The following is a 22,639-nucleotide window of genomic DNA, read 5'->3' as shown; positions in this document are numbered from 1 at the left end:
TTATTTTTTTCTTTCTGTTTCCGTCCACAAATTCATATATCTAGGAGAAATGGAAGAGGCGGTGCAGGAACCGGTCGGGGAGACCGCAGGACAGGCCATGCCAAGCTGGAGACCCAGGTTTCTATGGATCGAGATCTCCGGGGTGAATCTAGGGAACGCAGGGAAAGCCGCCGGCTTACAAAAGGAGGTTCTTTGGAGGTTGATCCTGTGGGAGGAAGTGATGCAGTGAGGCGGACACTAGAGGGGGGCTACCAAAACATGAACCAAAGCGGTGGCCCCCCTTTCCAAGCAGGGCCAGTTCCTACTGGAAGCCAGGGCCATCTTTTACCAGTGCAAGGTTGTGGCAGTGGAATTATGGGGAAGATGAGAGATGTCTTAGTGTCTGGACAGAGGACAGCTGGAGGGCTGCATGAACACAACCCTGCCCTAAAAGACAAAACCCCAGAACTCAGAAAATCTTTGGGTATAACTGGATCAACCCCAGGCCAGGGACCTGTAGTGAAACGAACCAAAAGGGACAAGGCAGACAGCATGCTGCGCAATGATTCGCTAAGCTCAGATCAATCCGAATCTTTACGTCCACCGCCACCCAGGCCATATAAATCCAAACGAGGGCTTGGTTCCGGAGGCAAAAGACAAACCAGCGTCAGCAGCTCAGAGGAGGAGGGAGGGACCACACCCGAGTACAGCAGCTGTGAGGATGCTGAGATCGAAAGTGTCAGTGAAAGAGGTAAGACTTCTTAAAAATCTTTTTGTGATTTCTGGTGTTATATTTCAGAGGCTTTGATTATAGGTACAGTATAACTCTGTATCGTAATCTGCCCAACATATTACATAGGACAGTGATTTTCAACCTTTTTTAAGCCGTGGCACACTTTTTACATTTACAAAATCCTGCGGCACACCACCAACCAAAATGACACAAAATGACACTCTAACACAGTATATAATACATATAGTTAATAATATAGTTTTCTAAATGTATTTATACTCACTACTATTACAATGGCTTTACAAGCTCGCAGTATTAATGTTTCTGCCACAGTGTGGGACTTTTTTGATTTAGCTACGAGTTCAACAACAAGGTAGCAAGCTTTGAGGGCTCTCTTGTTTACCTTTGTGGTTTTTCTGAGAAAAGTTGCCTGTTTCTCATTATTTGTACGTAAGCGTACAAAATAGTCCATCGGGGTGTTTCGTTTGGAGATGGCGTTTAAGCTTGCTTGGCACCATGGCGCTATTGGATAGCTTCTCACCACACACCAAGCACTGCGGAGTCGGTGCTGTCGCATCCCCGGTGAAAGTCAATCCAAATGAAAGATAGCTTTCGCTTTATTGCCTCGAGCTCACCGTCTTTTTTTATTTTGTAGACCACTCATACTAGAGCCTTCATCTGGGTCAGAATTTTGTCCAGGACCCTGATCGGCATTTGCATTTTCCCTTCTCAAAAACTTCTCCATCACTGTCACTTGCTCGCCTGCTTTTGCTGCGATCCCAAACTGTCAGTGTCACGTGATGCGCAGCGCTAACTCGATTGTCTTTACAGGTATTTATCGCCCTCTGCTGCCACCTACTGAAATAGATGAGTATTACATTATCTGCCGCACTTTATTATAGCACGGACACCCGACAATGGTTAATTAGGAGATATTAAATAATTTCTCACGGCACACCTGACGATCTCTCACGGCACACTAGTGTGCCGCGGCACACTGGTTGAAAATGACTGACATAGGATACTTGAGTAATTGCACATGTGTACAGGCCACTCTCCCGGTTGGGAGAGTGGTCGTGCCAGCAACCTGAGGGTTCTTGGTTCGATCCCCAGCTTCTACCAACCTAGTCACGTCCGTTGTGTCCTTGAGCAAGACACTTCACACTTGCTCCTGATGGGTCATGGTTAGCGCCTTGGATGGCAGCTCCCACTATCAGTGTGTGAATGTGTGTGTGAATGGGTGAATGGGGAAATAGTGTCAAAGCGCTTTGCGTACCTTGAAGGTAGAAAAGCGCTATACTAGTATAACCCATTTACCATTCACAGTTGTATGCTTTAGACAGTTATATCAGGGACTGTTCCAAAGTTAAAACACATCACAAAAATGATTCCCGGGCACTGCACCGCTGCTGCCCACTGCTCCCCTCACCTCCCAGGGGGTGAACAAAGGGATGGGTCAAATGCAGAGGACAACTTTTACCACACTTAGTGTGTGTGTGACAATCATTGGTACTTTAACTTTAAGTATGTATTGTACATGAATATAAAAGGCAGTTGGTTTTAACAACCGGTAGAGCTGGCTCGGCTGTTCTAGCTCGGACTCTGAATAGAATGACTCTGGCAGACCAACCGTTACAGTACAAACAATAACAACACAGTAAGTGTTGGATCATGAAGAAGGAAGTTGTACAGCAAAGTAGAAATACACAATTGAATAGTACAAATGTACGACAATAATGTACTGGTAACAAAATGGGGGTGAGTGCGGAGTATTATTAAATGTGAATTTGAATAGCATATAAAATATCCGACTAGTGTCATTTCAGCGGACACAGAATCCAAACACATAACTCGATCCATCTATCCATTTTCTATGTGGTTTGTCCACATGAGGGTCACAAGTGAGCTGCGGCTTATCCTAGCTGATTTAAAAAGACTACCACTCAGACTCTGTATTTACACATTTTCATAATTATCTTAACTATTGGGAGGTTTGTTATTCGAATATAAAGAGGAGCATGATCGGACACACTGATTCTATTTGTTAGAATTGTAACGATTTTAGCATATCACACGAAGGAAGACAGGATGTGAGCCAGCATGAACAATCTCTCAATAATAATACCTGTTAGTGTTGTAATTATGCTATAATGTATAATGTAGGAATGTTGACAGCATAGCTTAGGGTTGGCCGACCATTTTTCTATCTGGTCCGTAGGGGATGAGCATTTCTTATTTTCCCCTATTTTACAGGGAAATTTCCCATTTTTTGAAATGCAAATGTAGACCTTAATGAGCAGAACGTGACAAGATGACTCACTTGCTTACTCGTTTGAAGCCAAAATATATACATTGTGTCGAGGATATTGATTAAAGTAGGCCGGCATGGCTGGGTTGGCGCAGCGGCCTTGCCAGCAACTTGAGAGATATGGGTTCGATTCCTGCTTCCACCATCCTAGTAACTGCAGTTGTGTCCTTGGGTAAAACACTTGACCCACCTGCTCCTAGTGCCACCCACACTGATTGAAATGTAGCCAAAATATATAGATAATGGGTTTCACTATGTAAAGCACTTTGAGTCTTTAGAGAAAAAAGTGCTATTCATCCATCCATTTCTACCGTTTGTCCCTCTCGGGGTCAATTGGGATGCTGGAGCCTATCCCAGCTGCACTCGGGCAGAAGGCGGGGTACACCCTGGACAAGTCGCCACCTCCTCGCAGGGCCAACACAGACAACATTTACACTCACATTCACACACTAGGGCCAATTTAGTGTTGCCAATCAACCTATCCCCAGGTGCATGTCTTTGAAGGTGGGAGGAAGCCGGAGTACCTAGGCTCCAGCACCCCCCGGGACCCCAAAAGGGACAAGTGGTAGAAAATGGATGGATGGATGGAGTCCAATGGTTAAAATCTGCACTTTTGAATGACATACGAGTTTGTATGTGTCATGAGATCTTCCACTTCATGTGAGACAGGCCCCTTCTTTGGCTATTTTTAAGACCCTTCTTAAAACCCATTTTTATTCACTGGCTTTTAACCCAGCATGAGACTTTAAACTGTTTTTAACTTTTAACTTTTTTAACTGCTTTTTATCTAACAAAATTGTTCTTAGGGTAATTTTGTATTTGCTTTTTTAATGTGTATTTTACTTCTGTTTTAAATTTTGTTTTTAAAGGGCTTTATAAATAAAGTTGGTATGGTATGGTATGGTATGAGATGCAATTAAACTGACTGCGATACACAATGTGACCAGCAGATGGTGGTAGCTAAAGATGTTCAGGTAAACGTAACAAAGAAGACTGGAAAAGATGCGATCAAGGCAAAAAATGTATCACTACATCAGTAGTTTCAGCACTTTGTTTATTAATTTATACCGGTTAGAAAAAATGCTTTCAGATGATCAGCCAAACCTGCATATACTATTATTTCTATATTATTTAATGTATTTAATTTTGCTGTGTTGTCCAATAAATTGTCTGAAGAGTCCATTTCAACCCTGATTGTCCTAAACAGAACAGCAGAGCAAACGTAAACGCAAGATCACATTAACAATGATGTTTCCTTACCATTATTGCTATGTTGTCTATTACCATTATTGCTATGTTGTCTATTACCATTATTGTTATGTTGTCTATTACCATTGTTGGTATATTCATTATTCCTACATTTTTGATACAAATTATTGTTACAGTGTAATGATTATTGTTACCTGTGGTAATGCCACTATGATACAACATCTGTATTATAATCCTTGAACAAAGTAAGAGTGAAACTCATGTGAATAATCACTAAATGGAGAACTGGGGGTGGGATTAAATAAATTATCTTCTTCCCACTCCCTTTCAGGCAAAACTGGACAATCATGCACTATATTAATTTATATTATTACTGTATGTTTTGTCAACTTGTACTTTTTTATGTCATTGCCTGAAATAAATAAATAAATGAAATGAAATGAACACATAAAAGTTTACATTTTCCAATGAAATAAAAATGTACATAGCGTCTACAAGCAAGCAACTAATATGATTTAACATGTACAAATGGTACTAAAAGGTCAATTAATAGAGTCACACATTATTAAGACATTTGTTGTTGATGCGAAGGATACAATCCATGCACACTTGTTGCTAATGGGAGAAAAGGACACATTTGTCGGCCGGATTCAAAGTACACTTGGAGCTTTTTAAATTGGGACAGCCTTTGCGCACCTCAATAACGTCAGCAACCCACAAATGCGTAGGATGCAGCCACCAAATTGGGACAGAGCTATTGTTAAAATTATCCCTGAGCAGGCAGGAAGTACATATTCAGCCTGAGTAAAACCTGTGGGGAGGGGCTGTCATTTTATGTAATTGCTGGGTTTCAATCACGTGGCCTTGAGTCACTTCCGCTTTTCAGGTGATGGTCTACAGTCCTATTGGGCTACTGTATACTGTATGTACGTGCATCAGTGCAGATTTGGGTGTATTTTAAAAGGTTTAGAGGCACACATATAACCAAGTACGAAAAATATTTAAAATGAGGTGAAGGTGATTTATACACTCTTAAGAAAAATACTTTTTGAAAGATTTAAACCATTCATCATCACCAATAGGTTACTTCTTGCCTCGACCTCCATTCCTTCAACACTAACAAGTATTTAGAAAAGAAAAGATTGGAGACGCATAATGTCTTTACATCTGACGGGGTCCACAAATTAAACGTTAATCCGTGAAAGATAATGTTGGACTTTTTTGTACATTTCTAAGTAGGGTTGATTGACATAACGAAGCCAGTGCTGTGATTGTGACGCTAATGAGAAAAATTATATTTATTTTCCGCAATTGATGTCCAGGGTGTACCCCGCCTTCCGCCTCAGTGCAGCTGGCATAGGCTGCAGCACCCCCGCTACCCCGAAAGAGACAATCGGTAGAAAATGGATGGATGGATTTCTTGCTAGAAATATTACTACATCTACAATTCATGCCTGCAGTTGTTTTTATGATGTGAAGTTCATATTGGGTCTCATTATTTAGCGATATATGTCCCTGTTGTTGAGCAATGTTTGCTAGGGGTATCAAGATTCAGTATATTCTGTTGAGCCTATGAGAGATTAATTAATGTAGTTTAATAATACTATTAGAGATATTTTCTTGATCCTAACAAATGGCACCAAAGACACTGGAATATGGTCATCTGTGTCAAATAAAGAACACTTGGCTTTCCTGCAATAAGCTTTTAGTTTCTGTTATGAATATCGAAAATGAAAATACGGTGGATTGGACCAACAGTCACAATATTTATTACCAGGACTTAACATGGCGTTAGTTTATTTGCACAAGCAGGTCATATTTAGTCATACAACCACAAATGAACACAAACAAACTAATGCGATCTCTTGTCCTTATTTCAACTTTTAGTTCTGCTCTCAAACACTACCAATATAGTAGAGAATAAACTCGATTGCATCACGGAAAGTTTCTCAAACTAATCAAATGTTCAAACAAACATTTTACAAAGTGATCGCTGCAGACACAAGCGGTCCAAATGTATTCCATAAGAGGATGAAAGTGATATTTTTAAGAGCCATTTCCTATGACACACTTTCGTCTTTCCCTTGACTTTATGAACAACTTCTTTCGGGACTCTATGAATGCTATTTTCTAAGCAGTGCCTGGGGAATCCGTGGTGGGCTCTCCTAATTCTGGGGCTGAGGTTGTTGAGGTAGTTAAAAAGCTCCTCGGTGGCTAGGCCCCGGGGGTGGATGAGATCCGCCCGGAGTTCCTTAAGGCTCTGGATGCTGTGGGGCTGTCTTGGTTGACAAGACTCTGCAGCATCGCGTGGACATCGGGGGCAGTACCTCTGGATTGGCAGACCGGGGTGGTGGTTCCTCTCTTTAAGAAGGGGAACCGGAGGGTGTGTTCCAACTATTGTGGGATCACACTCCTCAGCCTTCCCGGTAAGGTTTATTCAGGTGTACTGGAGAGGAGGCTACGCCGGATAGTCGAACCTCGGATTTAGGAGGAACAGTGTGGTTTTCATTCTGGTCGTGAAACTGTGGACCAGCTCTATACTCTCGGCAGGGTTCTTGAGGGTGCATGGGAGTTTGCCCAACCAGTCTACATGTGCTTTGTGGACTTGGAGAAGGCATTCGACCCGTGTACTCCGGGAAGTCCGGTGGGGAGTGCTCAGAGAGTATGGGATAACGAACTGTCTTATTGTGGCGGTCTACTCCCTGTATAATCAGTGTCAAAGCTTGGTCCGCATTGCCGGCAGTAAGTTGGACACGTTTCCAGTGAGGGTTGGACTCTGCCAAGGCTGCCCTTTGTCAACGATTCTGTTCATAACTTTTATGGACAGAATTTCTAGGCGCAGTCAAGGCGTTGAGGGGGTCCGGTTTGGTGGCTGCAGGATTAGGTCTCTACTTTTTGCAGATGATGTGGTCCTGATGGCTTCATCCGGCCAGGATCTTCAGCTCTCACTGGATCGGTTCGCAGCCTAGTGTGAAGTGACTGGGATGAGAATCAGCACCTCCAGGTCCGAGTCCATGGTTCTCGCTCGGAAAAAGTGTGGAGTGCCATCTCCGGGTTGGGGAGGAGACCCTGCCCCAAGTGGAGGAGTTCAAGTACCTAGGAGTCTTGTTCACGAGTGAGGGAAGAGTGGATCGTAAGATCGACAGGCGGATCGGTGCAGCGTCTTCAGTAATGCGGGCTGTATCGATCCGTTGTGGTGAAGGAGCTGAGCCGGAAGGCAAAGCTCTCAATTTACCGGTCGATCTACGTTCCCATCCTCACCTATGGTCATGAGCTTTGGGTTATGACCGAAAGGACAAGATCACGGGTACAAGCGGCCGAAATGAGTTTCCTCCGCCGGGTGGCGGGGCTCTCCCTTAGAGATAGGGTGAGAAGCTCTGCCATCCGGGGGGAGCTCAAAGTAAAGCCTCTGCTCGTCCACATCAAGAGGAGCCAGATAAGGTGGTTCGGGCATCTGGTCAGGATGCCACCCGAACGCCTCCCTAGGGAGGTGTTTAGGGCACGTCCAACTGGTAGGAGGCCACGGGGAAGACCCAGGACACGTTGGGAAGACTATGTCTCCCGGCTGGCCTGGGAACGCCTCGGGATCCCCCGGGAAGAGCTGGACGAAGTGGCTGGGGAGAGGAAAGTCTGGGCTTCCCTGCTTAGGCTGCTGCCCCTGCGACCCGACCTCGGATAAGCGGAAGAAGATGGATGGATGGATGGAGAAGAAAGACAGATATGACGTCATATGCAACCCAGCAATTGGCTTTAGCTGGTGGCAGCCATATTTTTTTGTTGTTGATTTTTTTAGATTTAGATTTATTGGTCCCCGTTGGGGAAATTAATTTTCACTACCGTACATTGAAACAATAGACATTACACATCACAAAACAAAAATAACAAAAACACATCATACATGACCGACACATTTATAAGCTTGTCAGACAGGTCGGCCGGGCCTGCTGTTAAGGGCGGCTATACCTGCAGGGACCAGGCTTTTCCTGAGGCTGGCCCTTCGGAATTTGATGGTTCTGTACCTGCGCCCTGATGGTAGTGGGATTATGTATTGGTGTAGTGGGTGACTGATATCCTGGACTATCGTTTTTGCCAGTCGAGTGATGGACCTGTGGTTTGGATCTGAAATGTTGGGTGTGGGTAGGCCGATGATTTTAGCTGCTATGTTTGTAATGCGTGTGAGTTTGGTTACAGAAAGCATGGTGAAAAAACATGTGGAACAGTACAGAAGGATGGGTTGAACAATGCTTTGGTAAAGTAATAACAGGAGATGAGGTGCAATGTATAGTCCTTTAAGTTTTCGGATAGCTGACAGTCTTTGTTTACTTCTTTTTTGAATGTCCGTGGTGTGCTGATCAAAGGTGAGTTTATTGTCCAAGGTTACGCCCAGGTATTTAAAAGTGTCAACTGTTTTAACTGTTTGTGTGTTTATGATGATGGGGTTCTGAGGTGAGGGGGGGGGGGTTGAACCATATTTCTTTTGTTTTATTGACATTGATTTCCAGATAACTGGCTGTGCATGACTCTGTGAAATGTTTGACTGTGTTATGATAGTCCAGGATGGATTGACTGTTGGAGAGGAGTGCGAGAATTGCTGTGTCATCGGAGTATTTTAAGTATGTTGTGGTGGGTGAGATGCTACGGCAGTCATTGGTGTAGAGTGTGTACAGGAAAGGGCTCAACACACATCCCTGTGGTACCCCAGTGTTGATGGTAAGCATCGGGGATGTGTTTGAGCCCACCGTTACTGCTTGCAGTCGGTCGGTGAGGAAGTTGTGGGTGAGGTGGATTAGCTGAGGGGGGATGTTGAGCTGATGTAGTTTCCGGATCAGTAGATGCTTCTGTAGGGAGTTGAAGGCGGAGCTGAAGTCCACGAAGAGGATCCTGGCAAAGTTGTGTGGGGAGTCCAAATGCTGGAGAAGGAGATGCAGCAGGCAGGCCACAGCATCTTCTGTGCCCCCCCTGGCCCAGTAGGCAAATTGGAGGGGGTCCAGGTGTGGGGTGACAACTGGAAGGATGATGTAAAGCAGCAGTTTCTCCAGGCACTTCATAATTATGGTTGTGAGGGCTAGGGCAGTAATGGTTGAGTTCTGTGGCTCTGGATTTTTTCGGTACTGGGATGATGGTTGCAGTTTTCCACACTGTAGGTATTGTTGCAGTCCAGTAGCATTGACAGAAGAGTGAGTGTAGGATAGGGAAGAGCTCTATGGCACATTCCCTGATCACCCTGGCTGGAATGCCATCGGGCCCTGGTGCCTTGCCTGGCTTGCAGCGGCTCAGCTGGCGGCGTACTTCCTCCCCTCTGAAGGGGGCCGGTTCCTCAGGGTCTGGTGGTGGTAGGGCTCTCAGTAGGTCCTGACACTCTGGTGAGGAGTCCAAATTATCAAAGCGGGTAAAAAATATGTTCAGGTCTTTAGAGAGGGTTTCTGGGTCACTGACAGTGCATGATGTTTTTGGTTTGCATCCTGTCAGGGTTTTCACCTTCTGAAATGCCTGCTTGATGTTCATGTTGCTGAATTCAGTTTCCAGTTTGTTTTTGTACTTCAGTTTTGCTTTAAATACCTCGTTTTTTAAGTTCCTATTTTTTGTCCTGAGGCTGGCGCAGTCCTGTTCCCTAAAGGATTCATATTTTTCCCTCAGGCTCTTTTTTAACTGTGGGGTAATCCATGGTTTGGAGTTGGGATAAATATGTACTGTTTTGGTTGGAATTGTGGAGCTGATGCAGAATTTGATGTAGTCTGGGATGACAGAGACCCTGTCATTCAGACTACCATCAAAAATGGCCCAGTCAGTACAAGCCAGGGAGCCTTGGAGTTGAGTGGTGGCGTCCTCCGTCCACTAGGGGGCACTGCTGCAGTGTGGTTTGTGGCGCTTTAGTTCCTGTTTGTATGACGGAAGTAAACAGATGACGTTGTGGTCAGCAGCTCCGAGCGGAGGGTATGAACGGGCACGGAAGGCATCGGTGATGTTCCCGTAGCATAAGTCCAATATGTTTCCCCTTCTTGTTGGAATGTTCACATACTGTTCGAAAGATGGTAAAACATTGTCCAGTCTGCATCCGTTAAAGTCCCCCAAATAAAGCAGCGGAGCACCGGGATACTTAGCTAACATGGCATTAGCATCCTCGGCTGGGGGCTACATAAATACAGCTGACCACAACAGTGGGGAATTCCCGGGGGAGATACAAGGGACGGAGGGACAGGGTCAGCAACTCCAGGTTGGGTGTGCACACTTTGCGGTGCACTTTGATGTTGTTACACCACCTGTCGTTGATGTAAAAGCAGACCCCATCGCCTCGCGTCTTCCCCGAGTGCTTTGTCATGTCGGACCTGACGATGGTGAAATTGTCCAGGCTCACCTCAGGGTCGGGAACCGACTCCTCCAGCCAAGTCTCACTGAGAGCGATGATACAGATGTCTCTGAAGGCTTTTTCAAAACGGCACCTTACATGTAGTAGATCCATCTTGTTACGGAGTGATTGTACGTTGGACATGATGATGGTGGGCAGAGGAGGTTTAAAGGGTCGTCTTCTTACCTGGCTCCGGGTGCCTCCACACCTTCCCCTTTTCCTCGGCCGAAGCTCCGAAGGTAGGACCACGGCAGGCCTGGTGTTACTCCACAGCGAGGCTCGGTGTAGCAGGAGTTCATCTCGGCTACAGGTGAGTAGCCGGTCATTGGTGTCGGGCTGTAGTGCTAGGCTATCGCAAATCAGCGATAATATTGTGAACAAGACGGCGATCACCTTGTAACTTGTCATAGCTGATACGTCTGACTTTTGCCTACATTCAATGTGACAGTTACACGTAAAGCACGGACATAAAACATACATAAGACACTAGACAAAGGGTACGGGTCTGCTTTTCACCAAATGCTTTAAGATATCGAATTCTAGAAAAGACCGTCAGCGCCTAAAGGGTTTTGGGCATGTATTCTTAGATTTCAAATAGGTGGAAAAAATATCTGAGTTTGAGCAAGTTAAAATAATATTACTTTTGTGCTTTAGTGGCAAGGACAGGGAGATATTTAAGATTATAGTCAATGGAAGATTTGGCTGAATTTTCTGGCTTTAAGGGCCAATAAAAAATCCAGAAAGAGGTTTTGTTTCTTCACGCTCTCAAACCTTCTAAGAAATTACAGTGGACGCCATTCGTTTTAATGGAAAAAGTTTTAAAATCCTTGCGGCGCTCACCTCCTTCTGATGGCGATCTAGCCACAACCAAACATTGGATGGAAAAACATTTTAATCAGTGATAAAGGCTTTTTTCACACGCAGGTCAATTACGATTTGTTTGCCCATATGAGACCTGTATAGGATTTTTTCATGTCCGTTTGAACAGTACAATTCCGAATTTTTCATATTCGACACAAGCCTCCTTCGTATGTGGATATAAATCGGATATATATACGATGCATCCTCAATGTGAAAGCTTCCACTCTGCAGGTCACCGTCATCCGACCAGGTCGTACTCAAAAAGCGATAAGGGCCATAATTATTCTCCAAAATATACAGTTACATAATAAATAGTTGACAACGGAGTAGAAAACATGTGAAAATAATATGTTTTAGAACTCAAGTGAAAGTTTTACCAGTCCTGTCTCCGACTGCTGGCCCACACACACACCTCTTCAAACAGACATTGAAGCAAAATATCCCGTAAAACTGACAAGAGCCAAAATACTTGCCCTCTTCCTTCTTATTTTTTACGCTCAATAATTCGGTTAAGAAAATTTTGAGTTTAATTGCACAAGATCCTTCAAATTTCCACAAATGTGCCAGCACTGAGACCAACTACATTGGAAACAATGTTTACTTCTGTAAACATTGGAGTGTGTGCGGTGTGATGACGTCAGATTCTATTCTAATTAGAAATTGCATTGTTTTTTGTAACTTGAACGACCACTAAAAAGATCGGATTGGACAAAAAAATTCTAGATTTGACATTTGAACATAGCCAATGTAGACAAGTTTGTGAACAAAATGAGATATGAAGCATCGAGCTGTGAACGAATGGCTGAGCTGCAAGAAGAGGTAATCTTGCCTTATTCTGCTATATCCACGTATGCGGTCCTCTCCAAGGTTTCTCAGTCATTCACATTGACGTCCCATTGGGGTTGTGAGTTTTTCCTTGCCCTTATGTGGGCTCTGTACCGCGGATGTCGTTGTGGCTTGTGCAGCCCTTTGAGACACTTGTGATTTAGGGCTGTATTAGAGATGTCCGATAATATTGGCAGACCGATAAATGCGTTAAAATGTAATATCGGAAATTATCGGTATCGTTTTTTTTATTATCAGTATCGTTTTTTTTTTAAATTTTTTTTTAAATTTTATTTATTTTTTTATTAAATCCACATAAAAAACACAAGACACACTTACAATTAGTGCACCAACCCAAAAAACCTCCCTCCCCCATTTACACTCATTCACACTCATTCACACAAAAGGGTTGTTTCTTTCTGTTATTATATTCTGGTTCCTACATTATATATCAATATATATCAATACAGTCTGCAAGGAATACAGTCCGTAAGCACACATGATTGTGTGTGCTGCTGGTCCACTAATAATACTAACCTTTAACAGTTAATTTTACAAATTTTCATTAATTACTAGTTTCTATGTAACTGTTTTTATATTGTTTTACTTTCTTTTTTATTCAAGAAAATGTTTTTAATTTATTTATCTTATTTTATTTTATAACATTTTTTAAAAAGTACCTTATCTTCACCATACCTGGTTGTCCAAATTAGGCATAATAATGTGTTAATTCCACGACTGTATATATCGGTTGATATCGGTATTGGTAATTAAAGAGTTGGACAATATCGGAATATCGGATATCGGCAAAAAGCCATTATCGGACATCCCAAGGCTATATAAATAAACATTGATTGATTGATTGAGAATCTTTCAAGTGTCTTGAAACTTTTTTTGAATGTTTTCTTTATTAAAACGACCAGCAACGAGTCTAGCATCTTTTTATGGTGTTATTATGGAATGCACTTGTGTTTAGAGACTCTACTTCTTTCCCTCGAAAAGCGATCTTTAGCGAGCATGACGTCACATTCTTCAAAAATGTTCCAAGCTTTCAATAGTTTTTTGTAGTCCTGAAGTCAAATAACTTGTGCACTGTATTCTAATTTGTATATATTTAAATAATATTGATATATTATTCAATATATTCGGCTATTATTCATAACCTCACATAGTTTCGTGAGATGAAAAAAATATTTAAAATACTTTACCTCTTGGTGTGATGCAGAGTGTTTGCTCTGCTGGTACGGCTCATTTGGTCTCGATCAGTAAACTGTGGTGCTTCTCACTTGAGCGCAAGTTTGAACACACCCTCAGTTTGCCCTCTGACGATAGGAAAGTCTTCAATAACACTATAAAATACATAATTTACTGCTGTATGTTTCTTTTGCACAAATTGTGTTTTAAAATATGGCTTAACGCATTAATAGCGTTGCCCTTTTGTAGATAATTGCTAATGCAGCATTTGTTCGCTTTCCATGTTGTTGGAGGAAAAAAATGTTTTTTACACGATATATGCCTCAGGCCACAGCCAGCGCCCTGACTGTCATTGTGACCCTGGTGCATGTTAACTAGTGTTAGACTGTGTGCGTGTGTGTCTGAATGCTTTGCTGAGTGTCATATTATATTGTTTTCAGCTTGGCCCTGAGGGAGTGGAATGGTGGGGACAATCCCTCTGAGAGTGTACATGTGTGTGCATGTTCCCGTCTGTGATGGGGCCGTTTGACCCCATTTGATTCCGGTGTTGACCTTAGGTGGCCTCACACAGCAAACTATGTCCTCCAGCTCTATAGAAGACACTGCTGTTTACGCTTTGACATTGGCATATGCAAGAAGTGTGATACCACATCACTACTAAACATCATTTGAAATTACAGCTCCTTGCTTGCAGCTAACAAAAAATACAAATACAATACCTCAACTTACGAGTTATTTGGGATACGAGTAGTTTCTCGTTTCTTTGATATTTTAAGTCGCGAGCACAATTTCAATTATGAGCCCAACTCGCCGCCGGTTCAAGTAGTATTTATATTATTATATAATAGTATTATTTGTCAAAGGATTGTACCGTTTCATTAAAAAAGACTTAATGTATTGTTACACTTTGCTGTTTCTACTTTTTCTGCACAAGAAACAAACAAAAGTTTTGATTAGACAGTTTTGTGCGCGTTTGAGCGTCAATCAAAGATGGACATAATCCTGCCCTCCAACCCACGGAACCAAGAAAGTTTGTGCGAAAGAGAGGAAACGGATGACCGAATCAAAGACACAAACCATTAAAAATATGTCGTACCTGTCAGCAGCCTACCCAGCGAGTCAGCCACATTACACAAGCTGCAACCAGCGCCCGCGGTAATCTGCAATAAACATCCAAACGACAAACATTTATCCATAAAAATATTGAGAAGCTGCAGATGCTGTGTTTCAATGGGTCCTGTTTAGTCCTCGCTCAACAAATTGGACAGTCAAGCATTACCTTTGGTACGCAGACATATTACTTGTTGTCATTTCTGACCTCTCCGGTCAGCGATTTCCTAGTTCCTAATGTTACACAAGAGAGAAACAGTTGTCACAACATGAAACACTTACACAATTCAATAGGGGGTGTTGGGGTAAGTAGATCCCCATGGCCTTATTGTTGAAAAACATGTGTAAAAGTGCCCTGTTGGTAGCAAAAATGTGTGCAAAAATGTCCTCTTGGAAGCCAAAATGCATGCCAAAGTGCCTTTAAGGGCCAAAATTTACACCAAAGTGCCCCCTTGGGATGCAAAAAGGCATGCTGAAGTGCACCCTGCTTGGCAAAACATTACATTGAAAACACACAAAACTGCTGCTATTGGATAGACATTATTGATTCGGATTAAGATATGCAAGAGTTGTTTTATGGTATTGACATGTTAAACCAGTGGTTCTTAACCTGGGTTCGATCGAACCCTAGGGGTTCGGTGAGTCAGGCTCAGGGGTTCGGCGGAGGTCAAGACACACCCGACTCATCGTGTAAATAAAAACTTCTCCCTATCGGCGTATTACGGATATGGCAACAGCAGAAGTCAGACTGATTTGCAGGTGTGTAATTTCTTTTCAGTTTATGCACTGTGTTGTTTTTGTTCTTTGAACAAGGTGATGTTCATGATGAACGGTTCATTTTGTGCACCAGTAATAAAACATGGTAACACTTTAGTATGGGGAACATATTCACCATTAATTAGTTGCTTATTAACATGCAAATTAGTAACATATTGGCTCTTAACTAGTCATTATTAAGTACTTATTAATGCCTTATTCGGCATGGCCTTATTATAACCCTAACCCTCTAACCCTGGCCCTAACCCTCTAACCAAATAACTCTAAATTAAGTCTTTGTTACTTAGAATATGTTCCCCATACTGAAGTGTTACCAAAAACATATAACTTTGTCTTAAATTTGAAAAAAAACTATTTTATTTTTCACTAAAGAAGGGTTCGGTGAAACTGGTGGGGTTCGGTACCTCCAACAAGGTTAAGAACCACTGTGTTAAACCCTAGTTAAAGTTAAACTCGGTTCAATACACTTTATATGGCCATTAGTCCATACTTTTTCAGTTTGTTTTTTTTGCAAATGGACAGCACCCCCCACGACCCCAAAAGGGACAAGCGGTAGAAAATTGATGGATGGACATATTTCGTAAATTATGTCATAAATTTATAGCAAAAGTTACCAGTCTCTAAAGTTACCATTATGCATAAATAATTGCTAGTTTATGTCATTTCAAAGGTTCTTATACTGTATTAGGAGAGAGAGACCAGTGTGGTGATCATGCTAATCAGACCAGAGCTGGGTGAGAATTACAATCTGTAAATGTAGCTTCAGTGTATATATGATGCACTTTGCAATTAAAATAGATTGATGTAGTCATCTGTGTAAAGCAGATTTCCTGAATTTTGTGAAGCCTATGTATATTTAGGCTAGCTCATTTTAGAGACATGAATGAACCTCAATTTATTCCACAGCACAGTAAATGAGTCACATACCTTTTAAGTGGCCATGGCTTAAGCTTGGATATTACTTGTTTTATTCATGGGTCATGTTGGGCCCTTTGTTGATCTATATTGAGCCAGATCTACAGGTAAAACTCAAAAACTTTGAATATTGTTAAAAAAATTAATTCATGTCAGCAATTCAAATTTAAATTTGAAACTTATACATGATACAAACTTATTGAATGCTTGTTTGTTTGTTTTATATTTAAACAAAAAATTAATATAACATTAAAATAAAACAAGAACAAAAAGGCAACAAAAAAATGCAAGGTGAGATATATCAAGCCTTTATTGTGTGAATGTCAACACATTCACACATATAAGATTCTACACACATAAGAAATTATCTATTTATTATCTTCCATTTCCAAAAAAGTTTGCCGTTCCACTTTCAATGCATTGCACTCATCCTGGACATTCAAGCAACTTCCAGGAATTTACAAAATTCCAGTATTTTCAAAGCTCGATTTCCACCCTTTTTGTTTCGGCTTCTCCTTTTACATATTTTAACCCATCCCAACCATTCCACCGTCAAAACATTCCACTTTAATTTTTTTTTTAATATAAAAAACATCCATTCATCCGTCTATTTTCTACCGCTTGTCCCTTACGAGTTCGCGGGTGGTGCTGGAGCATATCTCAGCTGCACATGGGCGGACAAGTCGCCATATAAATATATTTTCAAAATATGAGTACATATATTACATATACCCTATTATTTGTGCATGATTGACAAGTGATGCACCGACAATTTGGTCGTCTTAAATAGACTTTGCTCACCGAAACCGGATGTGATGAAGTATCCACTTCCACTGGCGACTGCGTCTTTCCCAGCGCACATGAGTGACGTATCTCGCCCAAAGCTAACGAAAAAGTCACATACACGTCCCATTTAGGTCGCCTTGCGTTTAGACTGAAGTCACATTTGAAAAGATCAGATTCCAATCGGATTTGGACTACCTCCTGATGTGGCCTGAATCTGATTGAAAAGATCAGATTTGAAGCACTTGATTGGCAAAAAAATCTGATCTGTGTCACTTGAGGGCAAAATAATAACATTTTGTTGTGCAGTGTAAACGGGGTCTCGGAGTGTTTCATAGGTGGAAAAGAGCTAATCCCCTTACTCCCATTGTTAGCTGACTCTTGCTAGCGTTTATTCAGAAGTTAGAATGCAAAACAGTGTGATTATCTCACATAAGGATTGTGAATGATAGACACAATTCCCAAATAAGGGCAGTTCCCTTTTAACGTTCTTATTTTTACCATCGTCATGATTAATTAATCGGATTACGATGTAAAAATCGATTAATTGTACACCTCGACTGACTGACATTCATTTGGCCCTCGATGTTGCGTGCTGGTTGGAGTGCGAACCCCAAATGCAGAGGCGGAGGATGGAGAGCGTCTTTACAAAGTATTTTATTAGCAACAATAAGAAAAACATTAATGTAGCAAACAACTAAGAGAGATGGTGCAGAAAAACAAGCAACATAAAAAGGACACAAAAAAGTGCTAAATAAACCAGAGAGTCTTCCAGCTGGAGGTGAGAGGAGACACAGGAGAGAAACAAAGAAGTCCAAATGGGAGCCAGAAAAGCTAATCTTCCAAAGACAGCAACGGGAAGGTCGTGACGTCCAGTAGCGTGGATGACAAGAATCAAGGAAATGGCGTCTCCCAGCGGCAAGTACTCCGCTTAAAAGGCTGATGAAGCAATCAGCCTCAGGTACGTCCTGATGCCACTCCTCCAGCCGGTTTGAGCACATCTAGGGTGAGGAGGAAAGACAGAGAGGAGACCAACAAGCTGTGTTGCAGAAATACTAAATGTAACAGTACCCCCTCCTTTAATGGATTTCAGGCCATTAAAGCCTACCAGTTTTCTCCGATTTAAGTCTATTATAATCTGACATGAGACAGGGATCGATTAGAGACCGGAAAATCCAGGACCGGTCCTTAGGCCCACACCCCTCCCAACCTACCAAATACTGAAATTCCCTAACCCTTTTTCTCACGTCTTAAAGGCCTACTGAAACCCACTACTACCGACCACACAGTCTGTTAGTTTATATATCAATGATGCAATCTTAACATTGCAACACATGCCAATACTAATTTAGATTAGTAAAGTGCAATTTTAAATTTCCCGCAAAATATTCTGCTGAAAACGTCTCGGTATGATGACGTTTGCGCGTGACGTCACGGATTGTACGGACATATTGGGACACCATTGTGGCCAGCTATTAAGTCGTCTGTTTTCATCGCAAAATTCCACAGTATTCTGGACATCTGTGTTGGTGAATCTTTTGCAATTTGTTTAATGAACAATGAAGACAGCAAAGAAGAAAGCTGTAGGTGGGATCGGTGTATTAGCGGCCTGCTGCAGCAACACAACCAGGAGGACTTTGAGTTGGATAGCAGACGCGCTACCGTGAGTACACAGCTTTGGCTTCCAAACATTTCATCGCTTGCCCGTCCGTGCGTGCCGCTATGTACATGTCACGTACGTAACTTTGGGGAAATATATGTGCTGTATGAACTTTACTAAGGTGAACGGTACTTTGGGCTGTGGGATTGAGTGTGTTGTGCGGGTGTTTGAGTTGTATTGGTGGGTTATATGGACGGGAGGGGGGAGGTGTTTGTTATGCGGGATTCATTTGTGGCATATTAAATATAAGCCTGGTTGTGTTGTGGCTAATAGAGTATATATATGTCTTGTGTTTATTTACTGTTTTAGTCATTCCCAGCTGAATATCAGGTCCCACCCGCCTCTCACAGCATCTTCCCTATCTGAATCGCTTCCACTGCCCTCTAATCCTTCACTCTCAATTTCCTCATCCACGAATCTTTCATCCTCGCTCAAATTAATGGGGTAATCGTCGCTTTCTTGGTCCGAATCGCTCTCGCTGCTTGTGGCCATGATTGTAAACAATGTGCAGATGTGAGGAGCTCCACAACCTGCGACGTCACACTACGTCCGGTACAGGCAAGGCTTTTTTATCAGGGACCAAAAGTTGTGAACTTTATCGTCGATGTTCTCTACTAAATCCTTTCAGCAAAAATGTGGCAGTATCGCAAAATGATCAAGTATGACACATAGAATGGACCTGCTATCCCCGTTTAAATAAGAACATTTCATTTCAGTAGGCCTTTAAATGTCACTGACTGTAAATGCGGGGTTACCGTCGACTAGCCTTGGAGGACGAGGCACCTTCGAAAGGCATTGAATGCCGGATGTCACTGGCTTGAAAAGGGAGATGTGGAAAGCAGGGTGGATCTTGAGTGAGTCCGGGAAGCGAAGCTGGACAGAGCTGGGATTAATGTGTTACCGTATATGATCCAAAAAAACGTGTTTAAGCTTCTTACAGACAGTGTAGTGGTAAGAGCCAAAATTTCTTACCCACCTTGTAATTCGGTGCCTTAGAGCAGTGATGATTTGCAAGACGTTGGTTGCACTCTGAGGTGCGTAGCAGGGCCGCTCAAGTGTTGCGACAGGCGAGACGAGCACGGCGGAGGTGGGTGGTGACTGATGGAACTGCTGGCTCAAACCCCAGTGAAAAGAAGGCGTGAGGCTGGTACCAGAAAGCTGCGTTAAATAGACAAATGCCTGTGGCAGAGCTGACAAGAGTGTTATGTGCATACTCAATCAATGACAATTTTTTAGCCCAGGAATCAGATTGCTCATGCAACACACAGCGAATAAAGGCCTCTCGGTCTTAATTGGCAGAGTCAGTCTGGCTGCTGGACTAGGGATGGTACTCCAAAGACAGGCAGGCTGTGGCCCCCAGGGCTCTGTAGAACACCTTCCACACCGCCGAGGAGAATTGATTGTGGACCCTATGTATTGGACAATGTTATCATAGAACCTTTATTTAACCAGATAAGAAAACCCATTGAGATCAAGATCTCTTTCACAAGGGTGACCTGGCCAAGAGGTCAACAGCACATGTCACAGAGCAGTTTCAAAATAAATACATTAAGACATACATTTTAAAATACATAAGAGAACTGTAAAACAACAGAGATTTACATCTTTAAAAACACAGGCACTGTGCAAACGTCTCTCGCTGTTTGTCCCTCAGGACAGAACGGAAGGCTCCAAATGGAAGTTGTTCTGTAAGTTTCAGTTTCGTCTGCAATTCATTCCATGCCATAGGGGCAGCAATGCCAAAAGCTCTTTTGCCAAATTCAGTCCGTACATGAGGAACAGTTAAAACATACAAATTGTTAGAACGTAATGCGTAAGAGCTGCTTTTTCTTTGTAACAGAGTACACAAGTATGGAGGTATTAAACCTAAAAGAGCCTTATAAATTAAAGTCAGCCAATGTGTGTATCTGCGTGCACTCAATGAAGATAAGTCTGACTTCATATACAGTTGACAATGGTGGGTGAGACTACGACAGCCAGTAACAAATCTTAGTGCTGAATGAAAAACAGTGTCCAAGGACTGGAGGCATTTAGATGAAGCACTAAAATAAAGCACGTCTCCATAATCAATTACAGGCAAGATAGTTGCTGTCACCAATTTCTTTCTGACTTTAAGAGAGAAGCAGTTTTTATTTCTAAAAAAGAAACCAAGCTTTACCCTAAGCTTAGAGACCAAGTTGTTAATATGGGCTTTAAATGAAAGCTCCTGATCAAGAGTAAAACCCAAGTACTTGTAATGTAAGACCTGCTCTATAGGGTTTCCATTTGATGTTACAATATTTGGAATATTTTCCAGTAGCACCCTTGAATGAGAGAAAACCATTACCTTGCTTTTATCTGTATTTAAAACCAATTTAAGATTAAATAAGCGAGCCTGGATGACATCAATGTTGATAAGAAGACCATGGAGCTAGAACACGTGCCGGACCAGGAGGTCAGGTGTCTTTAGAGCTGAGAGCAGCTTGGGAAGCGCCACAAAGTGAACCATTTTGGAAAAGCGGTCTACCAAGTTAAGGATGATCAAGTTGTCGTTAGAAAATGGAAGTCCAGTTACAAAGTCCAAGTCAACATGAGACCACGGCCTGGAAGGAATGTGGAGCTGGCGCAGAAACCCGGTTGGCGCTTGATGAGATGCCTTGTCCTGGCACAGACTAAGCAGGCCGATACAAACTCCCTTTGCAACGAAGACCACCAGAACCGTTGCACCAGCAGGAATATGGTATGGGTGACACCTGGCTGGCAGGCAATCCTAGAACAATGAGCCCAGGAGATGATGTCTGGGCAGAGCCTCGGGATGACGAAGAGTCGGTCAACGGGACAGTTCGCAGGAGAGCCAGTGTCTTTTAGCGCCTCAACAACCTGTATCTCCATATCCTCTTAAGGATTTGAGATTGGGGAATAATTGTCTCTTGTGGGGCATCTCCCGAAGGAGGGAAGTATAACCTGGAAAGAACTTTGGGATTGCCATTTTGGGAGCCTGGGCGGAAAGTCAGAGAAGTTGAATCTGGTGAAAAACAGGGCCACAACAGCAAGCATGGTTGCCGATGTCGTAATTGCGCTAGGCGGTAGAAAAAGGGCCAGGGCTGGAGTTTGTGATCTGTCTGTGAACGCTGAGATAGAACCACACCCACGCTGGTGTCAGAGGCATCCACCTTGACAACATGAACAGTAGTAAAAAGCGCTTTAGCGCATTAGCGTCTGCACACCATAAAAATGGCACTTTTGCTGGTAGGAGTGCAAAACCCAGAGGCAGAAGACGGAGAGCGTCTTTATAAAGTCTTTTAATAGCAACAATAAGAAAACAACTAAAGCAGCAAACAACTAAAAAAACAAAACAAGCACCATAAAAAGGACACAAAAAAGGACTAAATAAACTAGAGTCTTCCAGTTGGTGGTGAGGTGAAAAGGCACACTACGCAGTGGAGACACCAGAGTGAAACAAAGAAGTCCAAATGGGAGTCAGAAATGCTGATTTTCCAAATACAGCATCGGGGAGGTCATGATGTCCAGTATCGTGGAAGTCTGACAGAGTAATCGCGAAGAAACGCCCTCTACATGTCCGCTAAAAAAAAGTGCACACAAGCTTGTCTTTCACACTTCACTGAACTTCAGTATACAGAAACACCAAGATATCAGTAAAATGATTCAGTCCTTTAGAAACAGTAGCTTTTTTTTGCAATTATTTTGTTTTAATTACCTAAATTCCAAGGGCCACAACCAGGTATGTGTTGTTTTGTGTTGTGTTATTAAAAAGGTTCATGTAAGTAAAATATTTATTTTAAAAGGGAATATGCAAAAACAACTTTTCTTACCTATTTGTACTTGTTTTTGTGTATTTGGGATCTGCATAAGTCCCGAAAACGTAAAATCAAACTACGGAGAATGGCGGAGATATAACAACTTCCTTCATACTTCCTCCAAAATGAGCCATTTGCATTT

The 22,639-nt window shown here is 42.4% G+C and overlaps 1 protein-coding gene across 8 annotated transcripts in view; it reads left to right on the top strand.

Annotated features, from left to right (window-relative positions):
• The window catches only part of LOC133657483 (regulating synaptic membrane exocytosis protein 1-like), a 142,115-nt gene that overhangs the window by 10,503 nt on the left and 108,973 nt on the right, over positions 1–22,639 (top strand). For all 8 annotated transcript variants that reach the window (XM_062058856.1, XM_062058851.1, XM_062058849.1 and 5 more), the window contains exon 2: positions 45–730. In XM_062058856.1, the coding sequence (XP_061914840.1) occupies positions 124–730 (607 nt within the window). In that variant the 5' untranslated portion in view covers positions 45–123. The remainder of the gene's footprint in view (positions 1–44; positions 731–22,639) is intronic.

This window comes from Entelurus aequoreus, linkage group LG09 (assembly GCF_033978785.1).
Source record: "Entelurus aequoreus isolate RoL-2023_Sb linkage group LG09, RoL_Eaeq_v1.1, whole genome shotgun sequence".
Taxonomy (NCBI): Eukaryota; Metazoa; Chordata; class Actinopteri; order Syngnathiformes; family Syngnathidae; genus Entelurus; species Entelurus aequoreus.
The sequence above is the reverse complement of the archived record's forward strand: the minus strand, read 5'-3'. Positions and strand labels throughout refer to the sequence as shown.